Source organism: Prionailurus viverrinus, chromosome D1 (assembly GCF_022837055.1).
Source record: "Prionailurus viverrinus isolate Anna chromosome D1, UM_Priviv_1.0, whole genome shotgun sequence".
In the NCBI taxonomy this organism is placed as follows: domain Eukaryota; kingdom Metazoa; phylum Chordata; class Mammalia; order Carnivora; family Felidae; genus Prionailurus; species Prionailurus viverrinus.
Genome location: NC_062570.1, coordinates 65,625,044 through 65,644,876, shown reverse-complemented (window position 1 = coordinate 65,644,876; position 19,833 = coordinate 65,625,044). Strand labels below are relative to the sequence as shown.

General features: G+C 47.1%; 1 protein-coding gene across 8 annotated transcripts in view; it reads left to right on the top strand.

The window, feature by feature from the left end:
* Window positions 1-19,833, top strand: part of TRIM66 (tripartite motif containing 66) — a 56,627-nt gene that overhangs the window by 22,386 nt on the left and 14,408 nt on the right. For all 8 annotated transcript variants that reach the window (XM_047877902.1, XM_047877899.1, XM_047877896.1 and 5 more), the window contains 9 exons: window positions 1,957-2,060; window positions 3,475-3,622; window positions 4,491-4,623; window positions 4,953-5,069; window positions 6,601-6,715; window positions 7,269-7,415; window positions 9,583-9,700; window positions 11,130-12,031; window positions 13,409-13,570. In XM_047877902.1, the coding sequence (XP_047733858.1) occupies window positions 1,957-2,060; window positions 3,475-3,622; window positions 4,491-4,623; window positions 4,953-5,069; window positions 6,601-6,715; window positions 7,269-7,415; window positions 9,583-9,700; window positions 11,130-12,031; window positions 13,409-13,570 (1,946 nt within the window). The remainder of the gene's footprint in view (window positions 1-1,956; window positions 2,061-3,474; window positions 3,623-4,490; window positions 4,624-4,952; window positions 5,070-6,600; window positions 6,716-7,268; window positions 7,416-9,582; window positions 9,701-11,129; window positions 12,032-13,408; window positions 13,571-19,833) is intronic.

The following is a 19,833-nucleotide window of genomic DNA, read 5'->3' as shown; positions in this document are numbered from 1 at the left end:
CTTCAGGGTGAGCCAAATGGAAGAGAGGGACAGTCACCCAATTCCCCTGGATGATGACACCTATGAAGAGCATTCTTCTTTGCCTCTGGCCACTGTTCCTGACAGGCAGGAGAATGTCTTAGGGATTGCAGATCCATGGCTCTGTGAGGGGTGTGTGGGGGGGAGGGTGTCTCTTCAGTGGGGGGAAGGGGAGGACAAGTATTGAATTATTACTTTGCATGATTTGGTGGATTTTGGTTTTTCCAGGATAGATCAGTTAGCTTTTGCTCCATTATAAGACACTCAAGACTTAGTAGTTTAAAAATACTGATTCTATAGGTCAGCAGTTTGGGCTGGGACTCTCTGGCTGGTTCTTTGGGGCTTGGCTGGGCTTGGCTAGGCTCAACTGTGCTCACTCCTTTGTCTGTATTCAGCCAGTGAGTCATTTGGGGCTAACTGGTTTATGACGGCTTCAAGTGAGCACTAGAGAGAACCGAGGCCTCTGTCTGCGTAGTCTTTCATCCAGCAATCTAACCTGGGGTCGTTCAGGTGGAAGTCTTAGAGTTCTGAGGGCAGAGCTAAATCATACAAAGCCACTCGAGGCCTAGGCTTAGAACTGGTTCAGCATCACTTTTGTGGCTTTCTTTTGGCCAGAGTACATGATGAAGGTGGCCTAGCTTCAAAGGGTGGAGAATAGACTCCATGCTACAGCATGGATGCAGGGGGGTTGTGGGGGTGGGTGGAGAATTTATGGTTATTTTTTCACTCTACCTCTCAGACTATCTGACTTCCATCACTTGGGAGAGTTGATAATTGAGGTCATTGCCTTGCCATAAATGGGATATGAGAAATGTTTTGATTTCAAAGTCAACGTTCGTGGAGGATCAGGTGCTTTCTCAAGTATTATTTCATTTAAACCTTGCAACTCTTATTTTCCCTTCCTATTTCACACGTGAAGAAACAGGACACCTGAGGAGCTAAGTGAGATTAAGTGACTTGCCCAACCAAGGTCACTGGGTGGTAAACCTTGTGTTTAGACGTAAGTTTGTCTAACTGCAGGTCTAGAGCAACTGCCATTGTATCATTTCGATGATATGAGGCAGAAAATACTATGGTGGTACCACTGCATTCTCTGTCATAGCCACCCCTTTCCAGGTGGCCCTCATGCCTGGGCACAGGCACCTGGCCTTCCCCAGGAGCTGCATTTCCTTGCACCTAGTGAGCTTCCTGCTCTTGAGGTGGGCCCGAAAAGCACTCTAGTCTCCAGGGTGGCAGTCTATGTTGCTTATGTAGTTCGGGAACCCCGTATACTGAGGAAAGTGTTGGAGATGTTTACATTTCCCTGGGGAGAGGGGATAGGGCAAAATGTTCGTGTACCCAGGTGAAACATACGTCTGTGTAGGGCGTGCAATATGGGCTAGGTGGGGAAGGCCCCACAAAATCTCTGTGAGCCCCATGGGCAGACTGATTGGTATTGGCAGTAAGAAAAGAAAAATATCTGCTAGATGAGCAGACAGGGAGGCCTTGCTTTCTGTGGGAAGAGCTTTCTAGAAGCTCTGGCTTTGAGATCTTTATAGTAGTTCTGCTGTGTGGTAACCTTAGTGGCTGGATCTGTGTCCTGGGATAAACTGACCCTCTGGAGCTTAGCCAATAATGGGAGGTTGGGTCTCAGAGCTGGGCAATGAGGAGTGGGAGCAGCAGGAAGGCACCCAGTTAATCAGAAGCAGAACAGGTAGCATGGCTTGTGAGGAAGTCGGGAAGGTGGATGTGAGGAGGTCTGTAGGGCCGGCCCCTAAAGGAGTGGTCATGTCCAGAGTACCTAGATGGTAAGTGCAGACTAGGACATCAAACACAGGTCAGTTTGGCGCGAGGGGTTTTGACACATGCCTTGGTGTTGTGTAGTAGAAAACCTTGTGTCTAGGCCTTATGTATAATCTGCCATGTTGCCCTGACTCTGCTTTTTTGCCCCCTTCCCAGAGCTCATCTCCTGTCCTGGGTGTAAGCAAGTGGACCTCACCAGGGATGTAACTGAGCATTTTTTTCTGCAGTGCTTTTCTACTGGGAAATCCAAGATGGCCAGGGTAAGTCAGGACAAGAAAACAACTGATCCTTTTCAGAAATCTGTGGGGCCCCTGTCCGTAAGTTCATCTATTCACCCATCACTTCATCTGACTTGTTACCCCTCCATCAATTTGCCTAATCTTCCTTCCTTCCTTCCTTCCTTCCTTCCTTCCTTCCTTCCTTCCTTCCATCCCTCCATCTAAAGAGAATTAAAATATTTGAGTTGGGGGAAGTAAAATGGGGCTATTTTTCTCTCTCTTACAGCTCTGACTGAAAAATATTAGTACTGATCTTTTATTTCCTTTTTTCTTCCCCTCAGTTGAAACTTATACACCAGCTAAATGGGTTAATCAATCTTGCCTATATTTAGCAACCAATACCTCTTTTTCTGAGTTTCTGCAATTTTACATCACTTACTGCCTGGCACCTACTGTTCCTTTCTCCTCTGGGGTATTCCTGGCACTACATTTTCTTCATTTGCCAGTGTACTTACTTGATCCTGTATTGAATTCTTAGTGAATGTCTGACATGTGCCAGGCCCTGTGCTGGGTGCTAGGGAGACAAACATCCATGTTCTCTACTCTCAAGGAATTCATAGTTTAATGAGTAACACTTGTATTTCTCTTCTTTTTTTCCCTCCTTCCCCCTGTGGGTTTGTCAGAGGCCAGTATGAGTACAAAGCTGTCAGAATACACATTATTTTGATGGCCTATATTATCCAGGCACAGACAGGCTACTTTTTTACAAATCTTTTTTATGCATGTTTTTACATTACCCTGCCAGATATTTGCTGACCAAATCAATGAACCTTTGGACTAGGAGAGGACTAGGTTCTCTTGGGTCCAGCAAGCCCCAGTTGTGGAGACACAGCTCTGAGAGTTGGTCTGTACTTGTTCTTTCTTGGCCGTATATGATCGATTGTCTTTCTGTGTACTCCCACATCTGTGGCTTCTCCCTTTTTGCAGGCACGCTGAACTTCCCCGCTTTTGCCTGTATTCTCCCATTTTACTCCCCTGCATGCTTGGGAAACTTGTCATTCCATATCCAATCAGAAGCCACTTCCTCATGAAATATTTCCTGGCAACTCCTAGACTGAGCTCCTGGAAACCTCCCTGTGCTTCCTTAACACTGGCTGTGTGCTTTTTTCACAGCATCATCCATTAACCGTCTGCCATGCCCTGCAGGCTATGTCGCCTGGGAAGTAGATCTTTGCCTTCTCCTCATCTTCAGCTTGAGACTTGGGGGAATAGTCCCTGTGGCCACTATTCTTTTAGTCACAAAGGATGATTTCCTTCACCAGCCACCACTGTCACTCCTAGGTGGCTTTCCAAAACTGACTGCCCTATCGAGAATAGCCCTACAGGCCCCCAGTCCCTCATGGAGGCAGGCCCAATTGAGGATGCTGTCAGTAACTCCAGACCTCTCTGCTTCCAGAACTGCTCCGAGTGCAAGGAGAAGAGGGCAGCACACATCCTCTGCACCTACTGCAACCGCTGGCTGTGCAGCTCCTGCACGGAGGAGCACCGGCACGGCCCAGCCCCCGGGGGCCCTCTCTTTCCCCGGGCCCAGAAGGGCCCGCCAGGTATCTCTTCCTGCTTCCCCCACCGGCTCACGTGCCCTTAAGCAGTTCTGGCCCCTAAAACCTCTGGAGAGTGGCTCTCTGACCTTGTCTCCCTACTGGGGTGAAGGTAAAGGTGGTCTTAGAGCCTTTCCCAAAAGAAAAATGTCTCCTCCAGAGTCACAGCCACAGTGCAAGTTCATGGCTAGGCTCTCCTTTGTTGGGGGTGGAAGGGGTGAGTGTGGGTGAGACGTGCAGGGAAGAGTAGTCCTGAATTATTGTGAGTGCTAGCCGAGTTCCCTACTTTCATCTCTAAGTAGAACAATCATGCCTCACTTCTATTTAGTTACTTGCATAATTAAACAGCCTGGATCAGGGCTTGTCCATTGGCCCATTCATTGCAACTTGTTTTCAATGACAGTCTCCTTGACAGTCTTTGCCCAAGGTCCTTGAACTGTAGGAAGGTTTTTACCTTAGTTACACCCACATGAACCAGAATTAATGGTCTGTGTCCTGGCCTATAGCCCCCGCAGCAACACCCTGGTTAATGAAGAGCTTTAGGTTTAATTTTAGAGGATCCATTACTCTGCAGAAGATCCATGTGCTGCAGTAGCAGGCCCCTTCCTCAGCCTCTGGCAGGTGGTGAGATACCTGGGGCTGGGTGGTGTGTGATTTCTGGACAGCTGGGCAAATCCAGCCGGGCTAAGCTCACATTCTTCCTTGTGCTCCTGGAACCTCACTGGCCCAGAGAGAGGCCTCTCCTGTCTGCACCACCTTTCCTCCAGGTTCTGTGTCTCCCCTGTGTCCATTGAGGGCTGAGGGCTGCTCAGTGGAGCCTATCTGAGAGTCTTCCTGAGCAAGAGAAGCCCACTCTCTCTGTCTTCTCTGGCAGGAGTGACTGGTGGTTCTGGGGACTTCGCCTTGTACTGTCCTCTACACACACAAGAAGTGCTCAAGCTATTCTGTGAGACTTGTGATGTTCTAACATGCCATAGCTGCCTCATGGTGGAACACAAAGAACATAGGTAGGGATGGCTGGCTGCTCAAAGGGGACCTGGGAGGGTTCTGGACTCTGCTTTGCTAGTGCTGGCCTCCCAGTGCATCAAAATCCTCTCTCTGCCTGCGCCAATCTGGAGCCCTGAGGCTGGGGTTTTTCTCTGCTCTTGCCGTGGGGGCTTCTCTGGAGAAGACCTGAAGGGTTAAGACTCTGCACTATATCTGACTTTCCCTAGATGTAATAATCCCAGCTTCCATGGGCCTGGCTGAGACAATACATGGTGGGGGTTCTTGCTTGACTGGCATGCTCAGAAGAATACTCGGATCTCCTCAGCTTTTTCTCTGCCTCCTTCTTTAGGTGTAGACATCTTGAAGAAGTTTTGCAAAACCAGAGGATGCTTCTGGAAAGTGTGACTACACAGGTGGCTCATAAGAAATCTAATCTACAGACCTCTGCAAAGCAAATTGAGGACAGGTAACACAGACTAGCCCCTTGTCAATTGTGGAAATGCTCTGTTTCTTGACATCCTGGATGTTGATATCAGGCTATCAGATGTAGTACTTATGAAGAATACATGAGGTTAAGCAGATGTGGGCATGTGTCCCAGAAGGCATATGTCCTGGAACTTAGAGGTCTCAGGGCCAGTGAAAGGGCTTTGGGCCATCACTTGGTAAATGGGACCAAGCTAGGTCAGGGTGATCAGTGTGAGTTTGAGCCTAGGCACATGCCTCCTGAATGTGGCCCATGACAGACATAGCCAGGGTAGGTACTTGAGAATGATGGCACGAAGCAGATTCTGGGTTTATCATGAGGGTGCAGTAACTCAGTGGAAATCTACCCTTTATCATCCCTTTCCCAGTGTCTTCCATATACATCTACAAATGATATAGAACCATTAATATTTAATGTAGGAAGAGGAATTAGTAGACACTAAGAGCTCATCATGTGGCAGGCACTGGGTTGGACATTATACATGCATTATTTTGTTCAATTCTTACAATTCTTAGAGTTGGATTAGCTCCATTGTACTAATGAGAAGACTGAGGTTCAGAGAGGTTAGGTGACTTGTCTGAGATCACACAGCTAGTCAGTGACTGAGCTGGATTTGGAAGCTAGGTATGTGTGACTCCAAAGCCTGTGTTCTTTTTTAAAAAAACAACTTTATTGGGGCGCCTGGGTGGCGCAGTCGGTTAAGCGTCCGACTTCAGCCAGGTCACGATCTCGCGGTCCGTGAGTTCGAGCCCCGCGTCAGGCTCTGGGCTGATGGCTCAGAGACTGGAGCCTGTTTCCGATTCTGTGTCTCCCTCTCTCTCTGCCCCTCCCCCATTCATGCTTTGTCTCTCTCTGTCCCAAAAATAAATAAACGTTGAAAAAAAAATTAAAAAAAAAAAAACTTTATTGAGCTATAGTTTATATACCATAAAATTGTTCTTTTAAAATGTACAATTCAGTGGTTTTCAGTATATTCCAAGTTGTGTAAATCATTGTTACCATCTACTTTTAGAACATTTTATCACTCCCCAAAGAAACCCAGTACACATTATTAGTAGTTACTCTCCATTCCCCCCAACATCCCTAGCCCTTGGCAACCACTAGTCTTCTTTCTGTCCTTGCCCATGCTCTTTTTACTGCATGGCATTGTTTAGTGGAGCATCCACCTTTTTAAGACAACAGATTACACGATGTCATACTCATACTCACTCTTTCTGTCCTGTTTCCATTGCTGTGTAACTAGTGAGCTGCTGGGTTGACCTGAGTGTGGACCTGATATTTACCTAGAGAAAACCTGGTTGAACTTTGGGCCATTGGCCCACTTAGATCAAGTGGGCTGCGTGTGCAAAGGGTAGGGTGGTGGAGGAGGGTTCTTATTTCTTTATATTTGGTGCCTGCTGGGCCCTGATCTACATAGGCAGTCTCTAAGTTGTTGGCTGTTTTGTTTGTTATCTCTAGGTCATCATGGGCCTGGAGGAGGGGCTCATCATGCTATGTCCCATTCTATTTATAGGATTTTTGAAGTGAAGCATCAACACAGGAAGGTGGAAAACCAGATCAAAATGGCCAAGATGGTTCTGATGAATGAGCTGAACAAACAGGCCAATGGGCTCATAGAGGAGTTGGAGGTATATGTGGACAGATGGATCAGATGGCTGGGTTGGCGATCTCCCTGGGTCAGAAACCAGGCACATATCAAGCTAGTCCCAGGGCTTAGAGCCCCCTTGGCTGGAATTCAGATATGCAGTTTCCATAGCTTTCTGCTGTTCTTTATATCTTAAAATGTCCAGTCTAATTTGCGGAGGACGGCTCATTAGGGGCTGGAAAATCAGTTCAAACTCCCATCAATGCTATAAGGCTTTAAGTCATCTGCCTTCCTGGTCTATACACGCTTATCGCCTTGGAAGAGAGGATCATGAAACAAGTTATGCCCAAGAGATGTAGGCATTTGTTCATGTCCTCGTTCATTTATCACCCATTTCATATTTGCACTATAAAAATCCACCCACCTTCCTCCCTCCCTTCCTGTGTCCCTCTGTCCCACTGTTGTCCTCTCAGGGGCACAATCTCGTCTGACCCTGTCAGGGTCACACCAATCCACAGGCCACCAGACTCCCCAAACAGGGGGAATGAAGTCCAAGAACAGGATCAGGGACTCTGTCTTTGTCCATACATATGCAGGGCATTACTAATGATAGAAAGCGGAAGCTGGAGCAACAGCTACAGAGCATCATGGTTCTCAACCGCCAGTTTGAACATGTGCAGAACTTCATCAATTGGGCTGTCTGCAGCAAAACCAGTGTCCCTTTCCTGTTCAGCAAAGAGCTGGTAAGAGCTCCAACTCATCAATCACTGCCTTTGGGCTAGTAAGTGAATAAGCATCTTTTTACCAAACCCCACAGTGCCAAGGTGCTAAAATGGTCTTGCTTTCCTCCAGACAACTCAGGTGGGAAATTCTGGAGTCCTGTGTTAGCTCATGGATTGAGACATGATCCCGGACACCAGCAGTGTTCTGGGCATCCCGTAGACAATTGTTTGGGTTTAAATGGGGGCTAAGACGAAAGGAGGCATCGAGGATGATATTGAGGTATTGGGCTTGTGCGGATGGTGAAGACCAGAAGAAGGAGAGAGAATTTTGAAAGAAGTTGGTGGGGTTTATATTTGTATATGTTGAATCTAAGGTGCCTGCAGGGCATCTCGAAGATGTCCAAAATCTGTTTTGCTTGACGGGTCTGGAAGTCAGAAGAAAAATCAGGGTTGGGGCTAGAGATGTAGGAGTAACTGGGATCTTGGTGGTATCACCTCAGAAGAGTGTGTGAAGGAAGAGGACAAGAAATCTGGAACCCAGGGCAATACTATCATTTTCAGCATAGACAAAGGAAGAAGAAGAGTAAAGGACGGTGAGAAGAAATAGTCATAGATGGCATGAAAAATAGGAGGGTGTGGTGCACATAAATGAACAGTTTCACATTTCAAGTCGTCCACATTATTGTCGCTACCTAGGTGAAAGAGGAGTAGTGAAGAGAAGCCTTGAGATTTGGGAATCAGGAGGTCCCTGGTGATCTTATGAAAGAAATTCCAGCAAAACAGGAGGGTGAAAAGCTAGACTGAGGGGCCTTAGAAGAGGTGGGGAGGAATTAGAAACAAGTGAAAAGAGGGGAAATAAGGTAGCTTGAGAAGGGGATGGATTTGGAGGATTGATTTTTTTTTTTAAATGTGGAAGGCATTTGTGCAAGTTTCTTTGGGAGAAGAGGTTGATGATTGAGAAAGGAGATGTGTGGTGGAGTGAGCATCTTGAGAAGGCAGGAAGAAATAGGACCTAGAGTGAACCAGTGGACCCTAAATGGAAGGGGCACCCCTCTGAGAAGGAAGAACAGGAAGGTCTCAGTATACTGTAGTTAAGGTTGGAGGTACATATGGTACCAGTTTGGGGAAGTTTGTCTTTTGTGTCTCTTGTCCTTTCTGAAGTAGGAGGTGATAATAGGAGAATTAGGCACTGGGTAAGTAGAATTGAGGAGAGAAGTGTGGACTTTAGATAGTCATCGAGGACAGTGGAAGAGGAAGCCAACAAGAAAAGAAGTGATAAGAAAAAGGACTATAGGGTGCCCCCGAGGTTAGTGATCACTGAACTGGCCCCAGATGACATGGCTTTGGGATGTCTGAATCGACGTAAGGCTAATAGACTGTGGTGATGCAGAGGGAGTTAAGCACTAGTGATACTGTTACTGAAAATGATGGGAAGCTGGAATGGCCCTAGGGACCAATGGCACAGGGCTTGGGGAGTTCGGTAAGGTTGAGGAGCAAGCATGCTCAGAAAGAGTGAGAGCTAGTTAAAGTAGGGGCCAGTTGCTAGAGATGAAGGTCTCTAGAAGATGAAAAGGTCTGGGTAAGGTGGCTGACCTGAAAAGAGGGGTGAAGGTGATTGACACGAAAGAGAGGAAGGAAGAGGCCAAGATGCTGACTGAGGCATTGGTTAACTAGATGATGGCAAGGGTGAGTTGGACACTTGCCAAAATCCTGGATAAATGGAAAATTTCATGATAGGGGATAGATGGAAGTGATGAGGGAGGAAGAGGGCAGTTGTTAGGATGGGGTGTTACATATGGATGGAAGGACAGCAGTGGGAGCTCAGAGAATGTCTGCCTTTGTAGGCTTTCAAATCAAGGTTATGGAAGAATGAATGCAACTCTTGAGAGGGCTGCCAGGCAGGTGATGTCTGAGGGAGAATTATAGACCATTCAAGGCCTGCAAGATAAAAGTATAGGGGATCAGGAAACCTGGATAAGAGGAAGGGCATGAGCTGGTAGGGGCAGGGAGGGGACAAGGTCAGGGGAAGGGATGTGAAGATACCAAGGTGCAAGGAAATGAGCGTATGGGGGACCTGAGGCTAAAGACCTATGGCTTTGAGCCCTTCACCCTGTCGAAGAGTGAGGGAGAGGGAGTTGTCATTCAGGTGCAAGATGCCCAAAGAAATGACCTTTGGCTCTGTTGTCAGATTGTGTTTCAGATGCAGCGATTGCTGGAGACAAACTGTAACACAGATCCTGGCTCCCCTTGGAGTATCAGATTCACCTGGGAGCCTAACTTCTGGACCAAGCAACTGGCTTCCCTTGGTGAGTCAGGGCCCACCCTGTGGGCTTTTACATAAGTGCTAACAATGAATAGAGAGCATCTTCTTAGCTTACTGGGTAGGTTAGCCTAATCCCAAGAGAAGGCACTCCCTGAGACTGCCAGTGGTCATGGAGTCACTCAGCAGACCATTTTGTGTGTGCGGGAGTGAGGTGGGGTTGAGGAGGGGGACAACTTAAATAGCGATGGCAATGCAGGACTTTTGTAACAGGACCAGTTGAAATCTGAGGTTTCCATTCTGCATGAATGTCCCTGTTACCTTGGTTTCATTGCTAGAGGAAACAAGACAGTGGCTCTGCTCTTCAGACTGCTGTATGGCAGTTCAGGTGAACCTCTGTCTCTGTGGCCATACAAGGGTATTCGTGTGCGTAGGCACAAAATGGGTATCAGCAACAAGGTGAGGGAAGGAGGGAGGGAGAGGGGTAGTGTCCACACACCTCCTCTGGAGTCAAGATGGAAACAGATAACCCATGGCCCTCCCTGCTGCAGTGATTTTCTGGCATTGAGTCTTTAGGCAGAATGTAGACAACCTGAGGTTGTACCTGTGTTGATGGCCCAATGGTAGGTTTGTTAAGCTAACGGCCAACTGCTGCCTTCATCTGGGTTGTTAACCTCTATGGAAGGTTTTTGAACTTGACAGAGAGAAGCATAATATTTAGATTTATTCTTTGCTTCCCTCTCCACTTTGATTTAATTCAGCAGACCTTTGGCAGGCCCTTGCTGTGGGCCAGCACCTCATGCTGGGTGCTGAGGGATCAGAGATGAATAGAACACACCTCTGGCTCTCAAGTTGTTGGGTCTTCCCTAAGCAAGCCTCATCAAAACAATGAGGCGAGGAAGCCACGAGATTGAGCTAGGCATATATACTGTCTACTAATGCACGAAGCCTTGGGACCTCGGGACAGTGCTCGTGTCTGCTACTGACCTGGTGTTGGAGCTCTCCGACTCTGTCCATCCTACTTGCCCAAAACACAGCCTCCCAGACCTATATTTGGAGACTTATTCATTTGTCCCAGGGTCAATTCTCTCTCCTTTGCTACTCTCCAGCATACTACCTCCCCATCCCCAATGTTGACTTTTTTTTTTTTTTTGGTCTGAGCCTGTGTTAAAAAGGAGTGGGTGCTATTTGAAGGAGTCCATGGTTTCTGTAGCGGGATACAAACAGAGTGAGGACTGAGCATCTGGTAAAAGCTGAGCTAATGTCTCAAATGTCCCTGGCCCCCAAAGGTCCATACTGGTTCCATTGCTGACAGCATTCTAGACCAAATCTTAGAGTTCAGGGGTTGAATTTCCTAATCTCTGCACCTGGTACAGGTCCACTGACTAATGTCCTTTGGTCCCAGGAGCAGGAAGTGGCAAGCAGGGAACAACTGCAGATTCCCTTTGGAAACATTCTCTATTCTGAATTTTCAGGCTGTATAACTACTGAAGGTGGACAGCTGTCCCGGGCAGAGACTCCTGCTTATGGAGGCTTACAGGGACCGCCATCCTTTTATCAAAGCCATCAGTCCCCAGTGGCACAGCAAGAGACTCTCAGCCACCCCTCACATAAGTTCCAGTCTCCAGCACTGTGTTCCTCATCTGTGTGCTGCTCCCACTGCTCCCCAGTCTCGCCCTCCCTCAAAGGTCAGGTCCCCCCACCCGGCATACACTCAGCTCACAGCTTCAGGCAACCCTCTGAGATGGCACCCCAACAACTGGGGTCTCTGCAGTGCCCTGCCCTGCTGCCCAGGGAGAAAGAGCTGGCTTGTAATCCTCAGCCACCAAAACTGATGCAGCCCTGGCTGGAAACGCAGCCCCCCGTGGAGCAGGAGAACTCGTCTCAGCGGCCGGGGCAGCAGCTGACTTCCCAGCCAGTGTGCATCGTGCCCCCGCAGGATGTTCAGCAAGGAGCCCATGCCCAGCCCCCCTTACAGACCCCCTCCATCCAAGTCCAGTTTGGCCACCACCAGAAGCTGAAGCTCAGCCACTTTCAGCAGCAGCCACAGCAGCAGCTGCCACCTCTGCCGCCTCCGCCGCCCCCACCCCAGCAGCCGCCGCCACCTCTACCTCCATCCCAGCACCTGGCTTCTAGTCAGCATGGAAGCCCGCCTGGGCCTGCCTGCTCCCAGAACATGGATATAATGCACCACAAATTTGAGCTGGAGGAGATGCAGAAGGACCTGGAGCTTCTCCTTCAGGCTCAGCAGCCCAGCCTGCAGCTGAATCAGACCAAATCTCCTCAGCACCTTCAGCAAACCATTGTGGGGCAGATTAACTACATTGTGAGGCAGCCAGCACCCATCCAGTCCCAGAGCCAGGAGGATGCCGTGCAGGTGAGCCTCAGGGTGGCTTGGGACACATGTCCTCCCTGTCCTGGGATCGCTTGGCAAACACAGCCTCCCCAGTCACAGGAACACAGATTCTGCATCTTAGGGTGGCCTTGAACTCAGCCCTCACATTTCAAGTCCTCCCTGGGTTCCCCTGCCCATCACAGAAAAGCTCTAGAGAGCATGGTACTTTGCCCCAACATAGATCTGGGCTCAATACTCTCCAGAGTGGCCTGGCTTAGCCCTGCCCTCCTAGATGACGCTAGGGACCTTGTCCATTAATAGAATCTTCTGAGCTGTGCTAGACTCCTGCCATTGCCAGGACAGAAGGGAGGCTGTTTCTTATCTTTATAACCTCCCACTTTCCTGGCTGGGAACTTAGGAATCTCAGGTGAAAGGGGAGAGCTTCAGGAGCGGCGGGAGGGCATGCCTTTGATTCTAGTGGGCAGCAGCTTTCCAACACTACTCAGCTGTGGACTTAAAATTTACTTCAGATATCTTAAGCTGGGTATGTTTTATATATGCTATACGATTTATCCTATCAACAGTGTTAGGTGGGCATTGCCATGTGTATTTTATAGGCGCAGAAGAGGGGGTCAGAGAAGGCAAGCACTTTGCCTAGAGATCATAAAACATTGAGCGACAGACAGAGCCAAGGCTTGGATCCCGGTCTGCTGACTGTAATTCCACAGAAGAGGCCTCGTTCTCTCCCTGGGGGAGTGATGAATGCCGCTCCTGTCTTCTCTCAGTCACGAGCCAACTGAGGAGGTACATTTGTACCTCTGGGATCTTTGCTGCATTCCACATCTTCATCCTTAACTAGTGCTTTTCTTTTTTTCCTGGAGTTTCCTGTTCCAGACCCTTCTCCCCATCCTTTCTCACTTTTTCCCCAGTGGTATGTCCTTTAATTCTGTAATCACGTTTGTATCTTCAAAGCAGCTCTATGGACTTTTACTTATTATAAAATATAAGGCCTCACATTTCTGCTTTAGCACTGACAGCATCAGATCATGCTTCAGATGTCTCCCTCTGAGGCTCAGTTCCTTTGAGGAGATATGAAGCCACCCTCATGATGGCAGAGAAAGGTCTAGGGTTCACTGAGGACCACAGGCAAAATGGAAGTCAGAACCATTAGGATTGCTAAAGTGAATACAGCAGGGTTAGCCCAGAATTCTTGGTTTGGGTTCTATCTTGAGACTATCATATTAGGATGTAGTCTCAGCAAGAGTTTAGATAAGAGTATCTTTCTTTCTGAAAAATTTTCAAGCAGGTCACAATGTATAGTTGATGACAATGGGTAATGCAGGGTGGCCATCAGCCTTTGCTGCTGCCATTGCTACTCTTTGCGGTAAAACCCACTCAAATTCTTATTTTCTTCTTCAGGCTTCAGATGAGCCCCCAGCATCTGAAGGTCCAAAGCTGGCTCTCCCTCTTGACAAGAATACTGCTGCTAACTTGCCCCAGGCGTCTGGGGAAGAAACCCCTCCCAGTGTCCCCCCACTGGACAACACCATCCAGCACTCCTCTCCAAATGTGGTGAGAAAGGTACTAATGGAGCCCGCATTCCCTGACCATGGGGGACCCGCTGCCACCCAAGAGCCTGGGGCCCTGGATGAGGATGACTGGGCTGGGGGGAGGAGTGTCCCTGTTCCATCCCTGGATATTACGCAGCCCTGACTCATGCTGTCTGTCCTAATGAGTCTGCAACAGAGTCCTCCTTCACCCCATTTCCACTCCCACACGCACTTAAAATGACAGCAATTGTTCTTCATTTAGGGTGGAAGTGGTAAAGGGAAAGGGAAATTACACACTTACACAGTGCCTGGAATGGTGCATGGGCTTCACAGTTCTGTGAGGTGGGCACCCCCACTTTCTAGCTGAGGAAACTGAGGTCCAGGGCCCTATAGTTTGTAGACAAGAGGGGTGAGGTTTATTTACAACCGGGTTTGTCAGAATCCAGAGACTGTTTTTTCTCTGCAGTGAAAATGGGGGAAGTATTTTATGTGTCCCCACAACCCAAAATTGATTGGCTTTAGAATTTGAATCAGTGGAGTTTTTTGGGTGAGTGATTTGTAAGGACATCCTGCAGAGGTAGCTGAGCATCTAGGGGCACTGAGAATTCTGGAAGATAAGCTACCCTTCCTGTCCACCAACTTACCTGCTTGCTAGAAATGTTCATTTACCCCGGCAACAGCCCAGAATGCCACAGCCCATCAGCTGTCTTCCCCTTATCCCTGCCCTTCACCCTCACCCCTGTTATCCTCCTAGCTGGAACCTCATTGATGTGTTGTGCTCCCCACTCAGCCTGCCCTGTGTGCCTTGGCCTGTTTCTACTTGTCCTGTTGCCTTCTTTGGCCTGGTGCCTCCTCTCAGCCCTGCACTTGAAGCTGTGTCAGCTCTTCGGTACCCTCCCAGACTGCATGCTTAGCCCTGCACATCCCCCTGGCTCTGTGGCCCCAGTACACAGTTGTCCTATGTACCTGCCCCTCACTGTGTTTCCCCCAGTGACGCTGCTGCCATATATATCTTAGATTAGTCTATCCCAGTGACACTTGAGAAGAGACTTTAGAAAAGCAAGGGATGGCGAAATGAAATGGTAACTTGGAAAACCCTGGTGATGCTTGAAGTCTGGCCCAGGCCTCTGGTATTAGTGGTTGTTTGCCTATGCTGGGCCTGTCCTACCCTATTGAAAATGGTTTGGCCTAGAGGCCATAGAGATGCTATAAATAGACCCTTTGTGGCTCTTAAGGGTTTAACTTTTTACACTTAGGCTGTTTGTCTATCGATCCATCCATTTATTCACTCACTGTTTTATATATATATACATACATATATATACACATATATATATAAGTATAAGTATATATAAGTATAAATATATATATATACTTATATATATGTGTATATATATGTGTATATATATATATATATATATACATACACACACATAAATATACCCATATGTATATATACTTATATATATGCTAGTATATGCTAGATGTTTTGCTAGGTTCCAGGTACATATCAGTGAATAAGATAGTCTCACACTGAAGCTTACAGTCTAGTGGGAGAGACAGTTAAATAAGCAACAACAATAAATATGATAAAGGGCTGTGATAGTCACTGGGGTATATAGAAGGAGCACATAACACTGGCAGAAGAACTTTTCACAGAGGACTTCCTTTGGGACATGATTTTTAAGCTGAGGTTTGAAGATGTTAGGCTAGTGAAGGGGTGGGGAGAGGGTTAGAATAAATATCCAAAACAAATGGCTAGTAGGAAAGTCCAGAAGTGTGAGAAAGCCTGGGGTGCTTAGGGGGTTTCAGACAACTTGGCTTGGTAGGAACATGAGGTGTACTGTGGATGGGAGTGAAACCAGAGTGCTTGGAAGGCCTTGTAAATTATGATACAGAGTTTAGGATTCAGTCTTGGGGGTTGTGAGGAGCGAATGAAGGATTTCTAGCAAGGGATATGGTTTGCATTAAATTTTAGGAAGTTCACTTTAGCTGTAGGAAGGGAGACCAAAATACAGAGAAGTAAGAGAGGCTAAATGGAATCAGTAACAATGGGTATAAGGAGGAAGCATGGACTTCAAGAGATCAGATCACAAGAGCTTTTGGACTTGAAGTCTGATTGGTGATGGAAAGTGAGGGAGAGAAAATCCTTTGGCTTGACACCCAGGTCTGTCTTGCCCACTGGGTTGCCATTCACTGAGATGGGGGCATGGGAAGAAGGGCCTATTTGGGGGGAGGAAAAAATTAAGTTTGAATTGTTGGTGTTCTCCTGTGGAAGCTACATAAGAACATGACCAGAAGGCAGCTAGCTCTAGGTGTATGTAGTTCAGAAGGCAACATGGGGATTGCCAGTGCTCAAGTGTAGTAGAAGCCACACAGAAAATGCCACTGCTTATTTAATGAGTCTTGGTTCTGTCCCCACACACAGTACAAAGGAAAGGAGGTGAACCGTGTGCAAGCATGGAGTCCACGCTGCCTGTGTGGGTAGCCCACAGGGATCTCTGATCAGCAAGGGGATGCTGCCCTACTGTGTGCCTTTGGGTTGGCAGTGGGGTTAGTGAAGGTCCTAGGAACTCTGACTTTTCATCTTGACCTGCCCCTGGCCCTTATTAACCCGGGCTCATGTAGAGGTTTGGAGGAGCAAGTAGCCCAGCCTTTTCCCGATGTTTTATAGGCTTCTTCATGGCTTGGACTCCCCGAGAAAGGAACCTCAATGTTGCCATCCTGGCCCAGAGCAGCCTTTGGGTCTACTTAACTGAGAGAAGTACTGGTTATACACAAAGCTACTGAGATCAGAGAAAGGGCTTTCTTTTGGTGGGAATTCATTGTCTGAAAGCTTGGATTAGGCATGGTGGAGGGTATGAAGATTGAGGACACCAAACAACATTTTGAGCATCTTATCATTAAATGATAATACTTTGTATAGCATTTTTCTATCTCTTCCCGTTAGGTTTTTACATGTATTTTTCCATTTTATGTCTTTGTTTATCATAGAAGTGTTATGAGGAAGCCACTTTCATATTCCCCTTTGAAAGATGTGGAAACTGAGACACAGAGAGGTTAAGTGACCCACCTAAGAGTTATACAGCTGAGCATTGGCAAAGTTGGGACCAGAGCATGGGTTCCTGGCTCTGCTCGTGCTCGGGGACTAGGTTAGACTGTCTCTCCCCGTGTACTGCAGTGTGACAAGTACGACTCCATCTGGCCGCCCACTTGCTGGATTTTCCCCCTTACAGTCGTTGGGAGTAGCCTGAGGCCCTGCTGGGGAGAGCTCTTAGGACCCAGCCTCGTTTGGTCTTGGTTATCTCTATCTGGTAAAGGTGTTTTAGCCTCCAACCTGCTCCTGAGCCTGTGATGGCCTGTGAGTGCCAGGGAAGTCGGAAGTCTACGTGAAGGCCACGGACCAGAGGAAGCTGGGGCACCAGGCGTCTCTCTGGGTGTTCCACAGCGACTCCTCCATGCTCTGAGCTGTTCACTGATGTTACATCACCACGAGGAGGACTTCCGCTACAGCACAGCAGCTGTGCACAAGTACCTGGGGGTTGGTGCTGACCGAGCTGATGGTGAACGCATTGCTGCTGAAAGTGAGATAGGAACGTTTTTGAATGGGTTTTCTAGTGGCTTGAGCTCGGCAGTCTCGGAAGGAGCTCATCCCACTACCTTCCCTGCATCCAGCAGGGTGTTTTGGAATGAATTTTGACATTTGCCTGGCCCTCACGGTTGCCTAATCTTGGTTTAGCCACTCTGAAGAGAAACCACGGTTACCACACTACAAAGAATACCTTATATCCCAGGTGAAACTGGAAGACATTTTGATGGCTGCATTTTATACTTCTGAATGAGTCAACTGCTGAAGGACACACAGCACGCTTTTCCTCAGACCTCTCCTGAAGTCAAGGCTGTGGGCATCACAGAGAGCCTGTCTGAGCCGTAATTCAGCTGCAAGGAGGACCTCTCTTCCACTCACATGTGGTCCACATCCTCCACGGAAGGCTGAGCAAGACCACCAGGATGCTGCTTATGGCTTCAGAGGAGTCTGAGATGTATTTTTAGTAAATGATGCCCAAGCAGTAGGCATTCCTGTGGTCTACATTAGTAAGAGTGACGCAGAAGAGGAAGGGATAATGACTCACATGAAGAGCATTTATATCATTATCAAAGCACTTTGATGCCTGAGTTTTTAATTTGATTCTTATAACTCAAATGTACATTAACCTGTGGAGGAGGAAATTAAAGTCCAGAGATGGGAAGTGTCTTGCTTTAACTCATACTCTAAATCTTGGCTTACGTAAAGGAAGTACTGGGTGTCCTGCCTTCATAGTCTCCAGATCCATGGCCATGGGCCAGGTCATGGCTTCTCAACTCCAGGAATGATCATTGCCTCATAGCCTGGTCTCAACAGCAGAATTTGCTCAGAATCTTCCCAGGGCCTCGTGAAGCTTTCTTAGGGCACAGCCTGAGTTCTGGTCAGGAATTGCAGATCTATACAGAGTTCTGCTCTGTCCTGCTCAGAAACCAAGCCAAGTATTCCCCAGGTCTGGCTCCCTGAATTTTGCAACTTCTAGGAAGGCTCTTTCCTCTGTTCTAGCCTGATTTCACTTACAGATCAAATCTAAGATCTTTGTCTAGGTTTCCTGGTTCATGAGAAAACAGGTCCTTGCTCCTGGGCCCTAAATTTCCTTACAGTGGACTGGCCAAAATATCTCTGGGCTAATTCTTCAGAGTCTCCAAGGCTTGGGTTTGAGTGTTTCATTCATTCTGGCTTTTACTTCAGATTTATAGGAATCAGCCTATTCCTTTCCTCTTCCTTCCACCTCTGACTCTAAGATCCTCTTTACCATTTCTGTTTTTCCTGAATCATCAGGACACTGAACACTCTTCAGTTCTTATCTCTTCATCACCCATGAATGTTTTCCCATTTGATTCTGGTCAGTTAGCATGTATTACCATAGTTATATCCAAAGGAATAGTCTTTTTTTTTTTTTTTTTAGATTTATGATTTAATTTAATTTTTTTAAATTTACATCCAAGTTAGTTAGCATATAGTGCAACAATGATTTAAGGAGTAGATTCCTTAATTCCCCTTACCCTTTTAGCCCATCCCCCCTCCCAAACCCCCTCCAGCAACACTCTGTTTGTTCTCCATGTTTATTAGTCTCTTACACTTTGTCCCCCTCCTTGTTTTTATATTATTTTTGTTTCCCTTCCCTTATGTTCATCTGTTTTGTCTCTTAAAGTCCTCATATGAATGAAGTCATATGATATTTGTCTTTCTCTGACTGACTAATTTCACTTAGCGTGATACCCTCCAGTTCCATCCACATAGCTGCAAATGGCAAGATTTCATTCTTTCTGATTGCTGAGTAATACTTCATTGTATATATATACCATATCTTCTTTATCCATTCATCCATCGATGGACATTTGGGCTCTTTCTATACTTTGGCTACTGTTGATAGTGCTGCTATAAACATGGGGGTGGATGTGTCCCTTTGAAACAGCACACCTGTGTCCCTTGGATAAATACCTAGTAGTGCAATTGCTGGGTCGTAGGGTAGTTCTATTTTTAGTTTTTTGAGGAACTTCCATATTGTTTTCCAGAGTGGCTGCACCAGGTTGCATTCCCATCCAAAGGAATAGTCTTAATTTGTATAAGAGCTTTTCATTCAGCTGGGGGACCACTCACTGTCCATAAAAGCTACAACTTTGCTATTAAAAATCAACTTGTGAAACAACTTGCTGGGGAAATGAGTTCCTTCCTCAGGTATCTGATTCAGTTGTTTGAAGATCTACTAATGTTAAACCAGTCTACCCAATCTGAAGCTTTGAAGCACTCAGATATTCCATGATTTAATACAAATCTGTATACCTCAATCCTTATCTCCTCATCTGTTTCTTTCAACCAGAATGAAGGCCTTTAATGTATTTCCAAGACTTAACTTCCAAGTCATTGCTCCCCTTTCCTCTGTACATTTACAGGGCAATCAGTCTTTGACAATCCTAACTACTGGGGCAAAAACCCAGAAGTGAGCAGGCAAAGCTTCGGAGCAGCAACAAGAACAGATGTCACAAAGCCCACACATTATTTCTGCATGAGATCATAAGGCCACACTCAGGTGTCTAGTATAGAGGTCTTGACAGCAAACTTAGTTACATGGTTTCCTTTGGAAATTTTAGTTTTCCTACGTGGTAGCAGTAAGCAGAATGAAGCAAGGAGTCAGGACTTCTGTAATGTCAGCTAACGACAAAGGAGAAGACAAGAACCATCACCTGGAAAAGTGCCACAGTGTGAGG